General features: G+C 50.5%; 1 protein-coding gene across 2 annotated transcripts in view; it reads right to left on the bottom strand.

Moving 5' to 3' along the window:
• The window catches only part of SOGA3 (SOGA family member 3), an 85,541-nt gene extending 72,642 nt beyond the window's left edge, over positions 1 to 12,899 (bottom strand). For both annotated transcript variants that reach the window (XM_038769246.1, XM_038769254.1), the window contains exons 1-3: positions 11,785 to 12,899; positions 10,369 to 10,593; positions 8,119 to 8,277 (exon numbers count right to left, since the gene is read on the bottom strand). In XM_038769246.1, the coding sequence (XP_038625174.1) occupies positions 8,119 to 8,277; positions 10,369 to 10,593; positions 11,785 to 12,561 (1,161 nt within the window). In that variant the 5' untranslated portion in view covers positions 12,562 to 12,899. The remainder of the gene's footprint in view (positions 1 to 8,118; positions 8,278 to 10,368; positions 10,594 to 11,784) is intronic.
• Between the last annotated feature and the right edge of the window lie 729 nt (positions 12,900 to 13,628).

Here is a 13,628-nt window from a genome sequence, read left to right as displayed (position 1 = left end):
TACCATCTGCCTATTGACTGATTGAAATGAAATGGAAAACTATGACCATCAAGGCAGTCATAAAGAACCCCCAAAATATTAAACACCAATACTACCAGTTTGTTAAGGGAAAAAGGTGAAGTGAAAGAGGTCGCAATGTGTTTTAATTATCTACATCTGTGTCAAAAATAATAAGTATTCTTTGGTGACTGAGAAATTATGTCATATACCCTCAAGCAACCTGCCTTGCCTGCAATTCTCCTGGTATGAGGTTATTATGATGCGATATCAAAGCAACGCTGGACTTCGCATTTTAAGTCATACAGATTTTGTTTCACTGCAGCACCTGACATAGAGGCGCTCACGCTGCTCCATTTAGCACTTTTCAACAGAAAGACTAGCTAAGACTTCTAATATCTTTGGGTTAGCAGGGCTGGGAAGGCCTTTTCATCATTTTACAAATGGTGAGGCTGAAGCCCAAAGAGCTTAATTAGGCGACTTTGTCCAAGGTCTGGTGCCATTTGACTTTCATCCATGGCTCTACCCACAAGCTAATGAAGCTTTATTTTATTGTATCCTTCATGATCCTTCATCCAGACTCGATAAAAGTGCCATCCAAACACACAACCTGTGTGCTTTCTGGCTGAACTTAACTTCTCTGTCTAGTCTCCTCACCCTCTTTCCTTCCCTACATTCTCCAAATGGGAGATCACCGAACCCTCCTTCCTAACTTCCTCCTTTTTTCTCCTCCCTCCACCTTGTGTTTTCCAATCAGTAGAGCCGCAATGAGGGGGCTACACTTGTTAAAGTGGAACCCGAGTGGGAATCTGGCAGGAAAATATGGGTGAGAGATGTTTACTGATTTGCTTATGGCCCTTTATTTTAATGTCTCTATGCTGGGCTCTGCCATCTGAGGGGCATATATAGCAGATGTGAAATGTGGTTTTATATGATTAGACTTGGGTTTCCAATCAGCACTGCTGTTGATACATCGTATGCTAACATTTTCAATGTGTCCATCATGACCATGGGAGAAGAATTTCATAAATCACATCAAAATGGCATGTAGGCAGTGGTAATTATAATAAGAACATCATGGATTTGTAGAGCACTTTTTATTTTTCTCAAAGTGGTTTTCACATCACTTTTCTCATTTTGTTCTCCAAACACTCCTGTGAAGTCAGGAGAAGCGGATATCATCATCCCCATTCTTCAGATGAGGAAACTGAAGCCTAAAGAGATCAAGTAACTTGTCCAAAGTCACATAACAGACAATTCTGTGGGCAGAACTGGTACTAGACCCAGGTCATCCAGTTCCCAAACACATGTTCTATCCACTAGACCACACTAATTCCCTACATATCATCTGTCATCTTCCAGACCCATGGAAGCACAGCCTCACTGAAGAAAGGATCACTTTCGTCCAAACTGGGTGATTTTCTCTCTTTCGGATGAGGATTGCCTCCTGGGGCCAAAAACACTCACCAACCAGGCACTAACCCAGCACAGTTCCCCTAGAGTAACTCTGTGTTCCCTAGGAATGAAGCCCTATTCCAGCTATGTTGCTAGGAAACATGGTGTGCTACCTGCTCTGGGCTGATTTGGTGATGTATATAATAGACAACCTGGTTCAATCTCAGAATTGGGGAGTAAGATTAGTCAATCAATTAATCAATCAATCAATGGAATTCCTTGGCACTTGGTTCAAATCCCGGCTCTGCCACTTGTCAGCTGTGTGACTTCGGGCAAGTCACTTCACTTCTCTGTGCTTCAGTTCCCTCATCTGTAAAATGGGGATGAAGACTGTGAGCCCTCCGTGGAACAATCTGAACACCTTGTAACCTCCCCAGCGCTTAGAAAAGTGCTTTGCACATAGTAAGCGCTTAATAAATGCCATCATTATTATTATTATGTGCAGAGCACCGTTCTAAGCACTTGGGGGAGTACAATATAAGAGTCAGTCAGTCAGTTGTATTTATTGAGCACTTACTATGTGCACAGGACTGTACTAAGCACTCGGGAGAGTACAATATAACAGACATATTCCCTGCCCACAGTGAGTTTACAGCCTAAAGGGGGAGACAGATAATAATATAAATAAGACAAATTAACCAAGCAATTGGGGTGACTGATCCTGGGGAGAGGAAGCTAGGGGGCCTCCCAGATTAGGATGCTTCAGGGGTTCCCATCTGGAGAGAGGAGGCAGCTGGGAGCAGGGGAGAGAACTTTGCCCGAGGCACCAGGGATTTGGGCAAGATTTAAGTAAGAAATTTCCAGCATTTCAGGTGGCAGAGCTCTTTTGTGAAACAATCCTCTCCTGGGAGTTCCTCAGACAAGCTTTACCTGTCCACTCTTCCTCCCGGAGTGGGAAAACAGCACTGTCCCCCTCGACCTGAACCAAGGAAACCCTCCGCCCGCTCTCCTGCCGGCGCCCACACTTAGACGGGGAAGGAGGAGGTCAGGAGAGTAACACCCTGGTGCCCCTCCCCAAGGGAAGTAATAATAATAATAATAATAGTGGCATTTGTTAAGCACTTACAATGTTCCAGGCACTGGACTAAGTGCTGGGGTGGATACAAGTGGATAACTGCTTGGCACAGTGTTTTGCACAGAGTAAGCACTCAGTAAACACGATTGAAGGAAACGATTGAATACAAGCAAATCGGGCTGGACACAGTCCCTGTCCCTTGTGGGGCTGACAGTCTCAATTCCCCATTTTATAGATGAGGTAACTGAGGCCCAGAGACGTGAAGTGACTTGTCCAAGGCCACACAGCAGACAAGTGACGGAGCCAGGATTAGAACCCACGACCTCTGACTCCCAGAACTGTGTTTTATCTGCTACACCGTGCTGAAGTGCAAAGATCTAGCTGAGCCAATCAGAGAGGATTGGGGAGGAAGTAATGGGAACAGGTTGTGGGATGAGGAGAACCTTGGCCATCAGGAGGCAAGAGGAAATGAGCCTCGAGGCTTGGAGAGCAGGACACAGGGAATGTTCATGCTGCGATCCTGATTGGACCCGGGACACAGGGAGGGATTGGAAAGGATCCCAAATTAGGGTTAAGACACCTAGAAAGTTTGGGTTCCAGAGTTGAGACTCCAAAAGGAATGAGGTTCCTGCCTGAGGGGAGGACAGGCAAGTCAACTTGTACTTCCCAAGCGCTTAGAACAGTGCTCTGCACACAGTAAGTGCTCAATAAATACAATTGAATGAATGACAGGACACCTTGCATCTGTTTGGTTCAGAGAGGGTGAGACTGGAACTCGGGCTGCTCTGACAGAAGACCAAGTGAACATGAGCCCACAGACACCTACAGCGAAGTACACAGGGTCCCTGGGAGGGGGAAGTCTTAGATCCAGGGAATGGCAGTTTGAACCAGAATTGTTTTCTCTGTTAACGTATTGTTGAGATCTCAGATCTTGGTGTTTGCCTGTGATACAGGGTGGAGGAGAAGGTCAGGGTGCCAGGGAGACCCAGGAAGCCGTGGGTGCGGATGGGAACGCTTTCTCCATGAGCTTCCTGCAGCCATCCTGAGATGGGCATGGTAGGCTAGTCCCAGATGATCCCTCTGCCTTTGGGAAGACACCTGGGCTTCAGTCTAAGGTGTTGGTAGAGATAGGGGTACAGGGACATGGGGCACACTGGGTGGAAAAGGTCCTCAAACCTATGTTAAAAGAATGGGAAAAGTGGAAGTCTTTAGGATCCTGCAGAGGCCTGCTGAAGTCCAAGTGCTCTTGTCGTGATTACAGGGACACAGGAAAATGTGTGACTGGGTTATTGGGAGCTGCTTCACAGTTAATCAGACTATCGGCTTCAACTATGTCCCTCAGATGTGTTTTCTTGAGTGACAGTGTTGCTGCTAGCTTTCAGGATGGTAACCTGCGAGGCAGATGGTGAGTTCTGGCAGTATTAATCAATCAGTTCATCAGAGCCTGTTTATTGATGATGATGGTATTTGTTATGCGCTTACTGTGTGTCAAGCACTGTTCTAAACGCTGGGGTAGACACAAGGTTATCAGGTTGTCCAGTGTGGGGCCCACAGTCTTAATCCCCATTTTACAGATGAGATGACTGAGGCACAGAGAATAATAATAATAATGGTATTTATTAAGGGCTTACATTGTGCAAAGCACTGTTCTAAGCACTGAGCACTGTTCTAAGTGCTGGGTACTGTTCTAAACGCTGAAGTTAAGTGACTTGCCTAAAGTCACACAGCTGACAAGTGGCAGAGCGGGGAGTCAAACCCACGACTTCTGAGTCCCAAGCCTGTGTTCTTTCCATGAAGCCACACTGCTTCTCTGAGCATTTTATTGAGCACTTCCTGAGTGCAGAACACTGTACTAAGAGCTTGGGAGAGTACAATACAATACCAGCATCCCTCATCCATGCCACTGCCCAGCTGGATGGCACCCAGAACTTTGGGTACAGGAGAAAGGAGGCACACCACCACCAGGAAGACCCCACCAGGCATCTCCCTATCAAGTCTAGGACTCTTATGTCTGAAAGGAGGCATGGACTGGAAAAAGTTGGGCTGTGGGCTTTTTGGACCTTTCTGGTGATGATGGTGATGGCATTTATTAAGCACTTACTATGTGCAAAGCACTGTTCTAAGTGCTGGGGAGGTTACAAGGTGATCAGGTTGTCCCACGTGGGGCTCACAGTCTTAATCCCCATTTTACAGATGAGGTAACTGAGGCACAGGGAAGTGAAGTGACTTGCCCAAAGTTACACAGCTGACAACTGGTGGAGTCGGAATATGAACCCATGACCTCTGACTTCAAAGCCCGTGCTTTTTCCATTGAGCCACACTGCTCCAAAGCTGGTGAGCTTTCTGGGAGCCTCAGAACACACATTTAAAATTGGGCAGCCTCTCCTCTATTCGCTGTGTTTGGCCTGAGTGCAGGGATCAGCAGTGGTGGGGCATTCTCCTTTCCACAGAGTACCAAACTAGTTGGAGTGGAGAATTCATTCATTAAATAGTACTTATTGAGCGCTTACTATGTGCAGATAACTGTACTAAGTGCTTGGGAAGTACAAGTAGGCAACATATAGAGACGGTCCCTACCCAACAATGGGCAAATAAAAATTATGGTATTTGTAAATAATAATTATGGCATTTGTTAAGCACTTACTTTGTGCCAGGCACTGTACTAAGCTCCAGGGTGGACACAAGCAAATCGGATTGGACACATTTCCTGTCCCACGTTGGGCTCACAGTCTCATCCCCATTTTACAGGTGATGTAACCGAGGCTCAGACTCGCCCAAGGTCACGCGGAAGACAAGTGGCAGAGCTGGAATTAGAACCCATGACCTACAGAATATGGAATACAGAATCAGAGGAAGAGAATCCGCTCTGTTTCCACAAGGCCCCAGCAACCTCTGTCCCTCAATTAGGGTCCAAAATCAGAAGCAGACTCCTACTGAGGCCTGGAATTTATTTTTTTATGGTATTTGTTAAGCACTTACTATATGCCAAGCACTGTTCTAAGTACTGGGATAGATACTAAGCAATCAGCTTGGACAGAGTCCCTGTCCCATATGGGGCTCACAGTTTCCCACAATCCCATCTCTCCCATCACTCCTTTTCCTCAGGTTCCTTCTACCCCCTCCTGCCCTATTCCCTCCCTCCAAGTCTAAGGGAGGAGCTGGAAGATGTGTCCCTCCCAGTGCCCAAAACTGATTCGCCTATTGATTTTTCCAATAACTAGGAACTTTATCAGTGGGTCACTGATAGCCTAAGGGGTTAGTCATATTGCAAATGCATAACACTGTAGAACAGAATTTCTTGAGAAAAAGTTAAACCTTTTTCCATTCAGTCAAAATGTCATCTCCTTCCTCCTGGATGAACGCGCAACCTGCACTTTTATAATAACGGTCTTCAATTTCACTGAGTTTGGATCTGATGAAAGATAACTACATTTTCATCACAATGCAACAGTTCAGTTTTAATGAAACAAAAACTAAAAAAGAACAAAACCCAGAAATCTGCATTGTTACAACAACAGTTAATACAAGATAACTAGGAAGCACATTTAAGTGTAATTGACATATTTCTTTGTGAATGGATTTTTCCACTCTGAGCATTATCTATGAGTTTGTGTGTGTGTGTGCGCGCGCATGTATGCACATACACACACACATATGCGCATACACTCTTGTTACAGATATATATATATATGTACATACATATATCTGGGAATTTGAAAACCCCCTTATACCTCTGTGTTTTCTGTAAAATGGGTATAATATGACCAACCCCGCAGTTGGCCTATTAACTATTAACACCAGCTGCAAATCTGACTTCCCCACAACTTCAACCACCTGTATCCTGCAAAAGTGAATCTCTTCAGGTTCCTACGATTCACGTTTGTGCCCGTCCAACTCTTTGTAGTCCTGAATTGTTCTAAAAAAAGCCTACGCCACCTCCCATGTTTTGTATCTGAGCTCTTTCTCCATTCCCATCAGTGCAGAATTTCTTCTTACTGCTCCCTAATGCTTCTCATTAGGCTCCCAACAGTCCTGAGCAGTAGCTTGATGTTATTATTACCTCCAATTAAATGATGAGGAGTGGACAACTGGCATGACTATTACAAGGAGCGGGTCAATAAGTCACAGCAGAGACAGCTCTAGAACTTCTAGCTCATTAACTAGTGCTCTGTCTACTAGGCTAGTGCTTTCAATTGGGAGTTTTCATGGTGGCCGCACCCAGGTGAAGGCACTCCACTTACCTGATGCACGAGTGACAGGTGGCTACCTGCTCTTGGACAGTTTACGAACGATAAGGCTGTCGTTCCTCAAAGGTGCTCTCTCTTCTTTCCTCTGTTTTCATCCCTAGCTGTGCCTGTCTTCATTCCTATGTCTAACTAGATAGGACTGCCCACCGCCTTCCATGTCACCTTCAAAGTGGGCCAGTCCCTTGGTTTCTAATAGTAATAATAATAATTATTATTATTATAGTATTTGTTAAGCACGTACTGTGTCCCAGGCACTGGGGTGGATACAAGCAAATTGGTTTGGGCACAGTCCCTGTTCCACATGGGGCTCACAATCATAGCATGACTCAGTGGAAAGAGCACGGGCTTTGGAGTCAGAGGTCATGGGTTCAAACCCCGGCTCCGCCACTTGTCAGCTGTGCGACTTTGGGCAAGTCACTTAACTTCTCTGGGACTTGGTTACCTCATCTGGAAAATGGGGATTAAGACTGTGAACCCCCCCGTGAGACAACCTGATCATCTTGTAAACTCCCTAGTGCTTAGAACAGTGCTTTGCACAATGTAAGTGCTTAATAAATGCCATTTTTATTATTATTACCCCCATTTACAGATGAGGGATTGAGACATAGAGAAGTTAAGTGACTAACCCAAGGTCCCACAGCAACACGTGATGAAAGCGGGATTAGAAGCCAGGTCTTTCTGACTCACATGCCCATGATCTATCTGCTAGGCCACACTGCTTCTCAGCGCCTGGCTTAACTATGGGGTTGGTCTTATATTACCCATTTGACAGAAAACACAGAGGAATAAAGTGATTTCCCAAGTCCTAGAATTCCTTTCCTAAGACTACGAGCAAATCCCTTCCTGGGTCAGACCGATGGTCCATTCAGTGCAGGAATGTAATAATAATAATGATGATATTTGTTAAGTGCTTACTACGTGCCAAGCACTGTTCTAAGCCCTGGGGTAGATACAAGGTAATCAGGTTGTCCCATGTGGGGCTCACAGTCTTCATCCCCACTTTACAGATGAGGTATCTTGAGGCACAGAGAAGTTAAGTGACTTGCCCAAAGTCACGCAGCTGACAAGTGGCAGAGCCGGAATTAGAACTCATGACCTCTGACCCCCAAGCCCGTGCTCGTTCCACTAAGCCAAGCTGCTTCTCATGGAATATGTTTCCAACGGTGGCAACAAGATGCTTGGAGGATCTGTAGGACATCCTTTTGCACGGTTAGGGAAAACCCAACTCTTTCTCTCCCCAAGCCTCTATCTGTTCCCTTAACCCACACGCCAGCAAGCACCTCTGTCGGTGGTCTGAGCCCACCACAGGAAGCACTAAAAGCCAAATGGACTCATCCCATTAGCAAATATTTTGGAATGAGAGGCACTCCAAAACAGACCCCCAAATCTTGATGCAACACTGACCTCTTTCATTTTCTCCAGCTCGTTCTGCAAAGCCTGCTTGGCAATTTCCACTTCTATCAGCTGCTGCCTGAGCTTCTCGTTTTCATCTTCTGTGGTGGTTCGTTTCTCTTCCACATTCTCTAGTTCATGGTGGAGTCTCACCGAGACGTCCTTGGCGACCTGTGAAGGGATGGTCACAGCAAAAATAAAATTAAAGGCCATGCAGTCTCACTAGTAGCGTTCCTCAAATAACGTATGACAAATAATAATGAGGAACTCCATTCTGTGAATTGTTATACCGAAGTAAGAGCAAACTGTCACATTCTTAATGTCTCAGCTTAACTTTGAAATCAGGTATCCTGATTCGAAGCAATACTTTGCAAGAGGGACAGCTAGAACTTAGAAAAAAACCTTCCCAGGATCCCTGTAAGCAAGAGCATGGGGGTCTTTGGGGAAGCAGTGTGGCTCAATGGAAAAGAGCCCGGGCTTTGGAGTCAGAGGTCATGGGTTCAAATCCCATCTCCGCCAATTGTCAGCTGTGTGACTTTGGGCAAGTCACTTCACTGCTCTGGGCCTCAGTTACCACATCTGGAAAATGGGGATTATGACTGTGAGCCCCACGTGGAACAGCCTGATCACCTTGTAACCTCCCCAGTGCTTAGAACGGTGCTTTGCACATAGTAGGTGCTTAATAAATGGCATTATTATTATTGTTATTATTTTCCATTAAACCCATGGTCCAAAATATTTAAACTGCCCTCCCTCTCTCCCGCTCTGTCTTGCCAACAAATAATTAGTGGCTGCGATTGTAATAGCTTTATATTTTCCATCAACACATTCAAACCCGGGTGGTGATGGAACATTTCCCCCAAGGCTGGTGCCTGTGTGGAAAAGTCAGAGGTGGGACATTCTTTAGCAGAGGTGTAGGCCGAATGGGGCTTGGGAGTGGCAGGCTGGTTTCTAAGAACTAATGAACCAGAAAGCCCGAAGTCCAGCTGTTGGAAGCCCTCCTCAGAAACTTTCAGATGCAGCTGGAGACCTGAGCTGATGAGCCAGCTTAGGAGCCTAGTGCAACAGCTGAAAGGATGGAAACGCGATTCACCCCCACAGCTGACCTTGCCTCTACCTACCATTCATTCATTCAATCGTATTTATTGAGCACTTACTGTGTGCAGAGCACTGTACTGAGCGTTTGGGAAGCGTATGATCACACCATACAGTCCCCATCTTCCCTCATCTCCATCCCCCAGGGACCCATTATGATGGCTGGGGTGGCTGCGGTGGAGGGGAGGGAGGTGGTGGCAGCTAATGAGAGAAGCAGCGTGGCTCAGTGGAAAGAGCCCGGGCTTTGGAGTCAGAGGTCACGTGTTCAAATCCCGGCTCCGCCAATTGTCAGCTGGGTGACTTTGGGCAAGTCACTTAACTTATCTGGGCCTCAGTTACCTCATCTGTAAAATGGGGATTAAGACTGTGAGCCCTCTGTGGGACAACCTGATCACCTTGTAACCTCACCAGCGCTTAGAACAGTGCTTTGCACATAGTAAGCGCTTAATAAATGCCATTGTTATTATTATTAAGTATTCCAACTCTAACATATCCCCAGTCTCCGACCTGGAGAAAATTTGTTCATTCCACTGAGTCTTCTTTCATTCATTCATTCATTCATTCAGCGTGGCTCAGTGGAAAGAGCACGGGCTTTGGAGTCAGAGGTCATGGGTTCGAATCCCGACTCCACCGCAAGTCTGCTGTGTGACCTTGGGCAAGTCACTTAACTTCTCTGAGCCTGCTACCTCATCTGTAAACATGGGGAATCAGACTGTGAGCCCCACATGGGACAACCTGATCACATTGTACCCCCCCAGCGTTTAGAACGGTGCTTTGCACATAGTAAGTGCTTAACAAATGCCATCATTATTATTATTATTATTCATTCATTCATTCATATTTATTGAGTGCTTACTGTTTGCAGAGCACTATACTAAGTGCTTGAGCACTGTATTTCTTGCTTCCTGCTGTGCCACCCACTGGTTCTGTCACCCCAACCCCCTCTCTCCTGGGAGCCTGGCTACCCAGGGGCCATCCTGTCCCTTAAAGTTCAACTTACTGTTCCAGGCTCCTTCCACTTGCTCTGTCACCCCATTCCCTCTCTCCTGGGTCATGGCTACCCAGGGGCCTCCTCCGTGCATCTTGCGGCCCCTTTTCCTACAGTGCCAGGCTCCACCCACTGTCCCCATCACCCCACCCTCTCCATCCTGGGGGTCCATGGTGCACCTTGAGGTCCTGCTCCATGCTGCGCAGCAGCTCCCCATCGATCTCCCCGGTCTGGGCATAGCGCAGCCTCTTGCGCTCGGCCTTGCGCAGGCGGTACTGCAGGATCCGGCAGTTCTTATTGGCCCTCTCAAGCTCGTGCCGCATCTCCTGCAGCTGGCAGGCATCTTCCTCAAAGAAGCTGTCCCTCATCTCGTCCATCTCTGTCCTCAACTCATCAATTTCGTTCTTGGGGGGTGGAGGGGAGAAGGAAAGAGATAGAGGGGGAAATGCAGGGACCGGTGGAGAACACATCAGGAGAGGGAAGTATTCGGGAAGCCATGGGGGGAGGGGGTTCAGAGGGGAGCGAAGGGGGACAGAGAGGGTAAGGGAGGATGATGGGGAGGGGCGTGGCGAAGAAAGAGGCAGACAAACAGAGTGGGATGGAATGGAAAGCCGGGGGGTGCGGAAGGAAGTGATGGGAGGAAGATGGATGGTGGGCAATGCAAGAGAAGTGTGGTGCAAAAAGAAATGGGGAAAGGGAGGGGGAGCGGGAGCGGGAGGGAAGGATAGTGGGGCAGGGATAGAGAGGGGTAAGCCAAGGAGGGAGAAAAACATATGATGAATTCAAGCCTTCCCTTCTTCATCCGCCAAACCCAGTCTCAGAGGGATGAAAAGAGAGAGAAATAGAGAGAGAAAGAGTGTGTCTGTATTGGGGGGGGCGGGGGGGGGAAGGTGGATCTAGGAAAACAGGCCTTCAAGACCACTCCCTCCCCTCTCCTTCTCTCCGGGAAAATGCAGGCCAGGGTGGGCTGACTAGAGGCCCAGGGAAGGAATCCCACTGGGCTCGTGGGTCCAGAAAAAGAGGCCTTCAAGACCACTCCCTCCCCTCTCCTTCTCTCCGGGGAAATGCAGGCCAGGACGGGCTGACTAGAGGCCCAGGGAAGGAATCCCACTGGGCTCGTGGGTCCATGAAAAGAGGCCTTCAAGACCACTCCCTCCCTCCAGGAAAATACAGGCCAGGACGGGCTGACTAGAGGCACAGAGAAGGAATCCCACTGGGCTCGCGGGTCCATGAAAAGAGGCCTTCAAGACCACTCCCTCCCCTCTCCCTCTCTCTAGGAAAGTGCAGGCCAGGGTGGGCTAACTAATGGCCCAGGGAAGGAATCCCACTGGGCTCTTGGGTCCAAAAAAGGGGGCTTTCAAGACCACTCCCTCCCCTCTCCCTCCCCTCCAGGAAAATGCAGGCCAGGGTGGGCTGACTAGAGGTCCAGGGGAGGAATCCAGGACCAACCGCAGCAAAGCCCGGGGGAGAGGGAGAAATGAACCGGGAGGATGGGGGACGGGCCTCCCTTCTCCCCCTCCTTCCCGGCCCAATCTAGGCTTCTATCCCAACGACGGGCAGGCATCCCAGCCCCCCCCCCCATCCCATCCCCTCACCTTGAGCGTCTCGTTCTCCTCCCGCAGCTTCTCCATCTCCTCCCGCATCTCCTGCGGCGGCGGTCCCACCCCGGCGGGCTCCACGGGGGAGGCGCCGCCGCCCTTGGTTTGCATCTGAGCGGCGGCCAGGCCCTTCTTGAGGTGGAACTGGATGAGCTCAGACTGCAGGCATCCCTCCTGCCAGTAGCCTCCCCCGGCGGGGCTGGGCCCGGGGGTCCTGCCGCCCGCGGAGGGCGGCGAGGAGGAGGAGGAGGAGGAGGAAGGGGAGGAAGGGGAGGGGGCCGGGGCGACCCCCTCCCCTCCCTTCTGCGGCAACCTGCCGGCTTTGGCTCTCCAGCCCTTGGGCGCTCCGTCCCTCTCCCCCGGGCCTCCCGCAGCCCCGCCGCTCGCCCGCGGGGCCGGCTTGGTGGCCCCGGCTTCAGCACCGGGGCCCGGCTGGACAGCTCCCGGAGGGCCTCCCGGAGGGGGCGGCTTCTCCCCGGGCCCCGCCCAGCCGCGCCCGCCCCCGCCCGCTTTCGGTGGCTGCAGCGGGGGAGGGGGCGGCGGGCGGGGCGAGCCGCCCTTGGCCCCGGTGGCCACCGGAGCCCGGGCCGAGGTGGCCAAGGACGGTTGCCGCGGGGGGCTGTCCCGGGCTCGCGGCTGCTGCTGCTGCTTCCTGCAGCTGCTAATGCAGCTGCTGCTGCTGCTGCTGCAGGTGCTGCAGCTGCTCCCCTCCGGGTGCAGGCGAGGCTCCGCAGCCGAGGCCGCCGCAGCGCCTCCAGTCGGAGGCGGGTTCATCCCCGCGCGGACCTTAAGAGACGCCCATCGCCCCCGTCCCCCCCCCTCTCCGGGAGCTCCCGGGGATAGGGGGATAGCTAAGGGGGATAGGGGGGAGAGCTCCTGACGGTGGTTCAAGCCCTTACTATGCGCCGATCGCCGGGAGGGGATCCCACCGGGCTCTTGGGGACGGAAAAGAGGACTTCAAGTCCTCTCCCTCCCTCCGGACAGGGTGGGATGACCTGAGGCCCAGAGAAGGAATCCCACCGAGGTCGTGGGTCCAGGAAAAGGGGCCTCCAAGTCCACTCTCTCCGGGAAAATGCAGAAAGGGTGGGATGACTACAGGCCCAGAGACGGAATCCCACCGAGGTCGTGGGTCCAGGAAAAGAGGCCTCCAAGATCACTCTGTCCGGGAAAATGCAGGCAGGGTGGGCTGACTAGAGGCCCAGGGAAGGAATCCCACTGGGCTCTTGGGTCAAGGAAAAGAGGCCTCCAAGATCACTCTCTCCGGGAAAATGCACACAGGGTGGGCTGACTAGAGGTCCAGGGAAGGAATCCCACGGGGCTCTTGGGTCCAGGAAAAGAGGCCTCCAAGACTACTCCCTCCCCTCTCCCTCGCTCCGGGAAAATGCAGGCAGGGTGGGCTGACTAGAGGCCCAGAGAAGGAATCCCACCGAGGTCGTGGGTCCAGGAAAAGAGGCCCCCAAGACCACTCTCTCCGGGAAAATGCAGACAGGGTGGGCTGACCAGAGGTCCAGGGAAGGAATCCCACTGGGCTCTTGGGTCCAGGAAAAGAGGCCTCCAAGACTACTCCCTCCCCTCTCCCTCGCTCCGGGAAAATGCAGGCAGGGTGGGCTGACTAGAGGCCCAGGGAAGGAATCCCACTGAGGTCGTGGGTCCGGGAAAAGAGGCCTCCAAGACCACTCTCTCCGGGAAAATGCAGACAGGGTGGGCTGACTAGAGGTCCAGGGAAGGAATCCCACTGGGCTCCTGGGTCCGGGAAAAGAGGCTTCCAAGACCACTCTCTCCGGGAAAGTGCAGACAAGGTGGGCTAACTAGAAGCCCAGGGAAGGAATCCCACTGGGCTC

Source organism: Tachyglossus aculeatus, chromosome 2 (genome assembly GCF_015852505.1).
Source record: "Tachyglossus aculeatus isolate mTacAcu1 chromosome 2, mTacAcu1.pri, whole genome shotgun sequence".
Lineage (NCBI taxonomy): Eukaryota > Metazoa > Chordata > Mammalia > Monotremata > Tachyglossidae > Tachyglossus > Tachyglossus aculeatus.
This window is presented reverse-complemented; position numbering and strand designations above follow the sequence as displayed.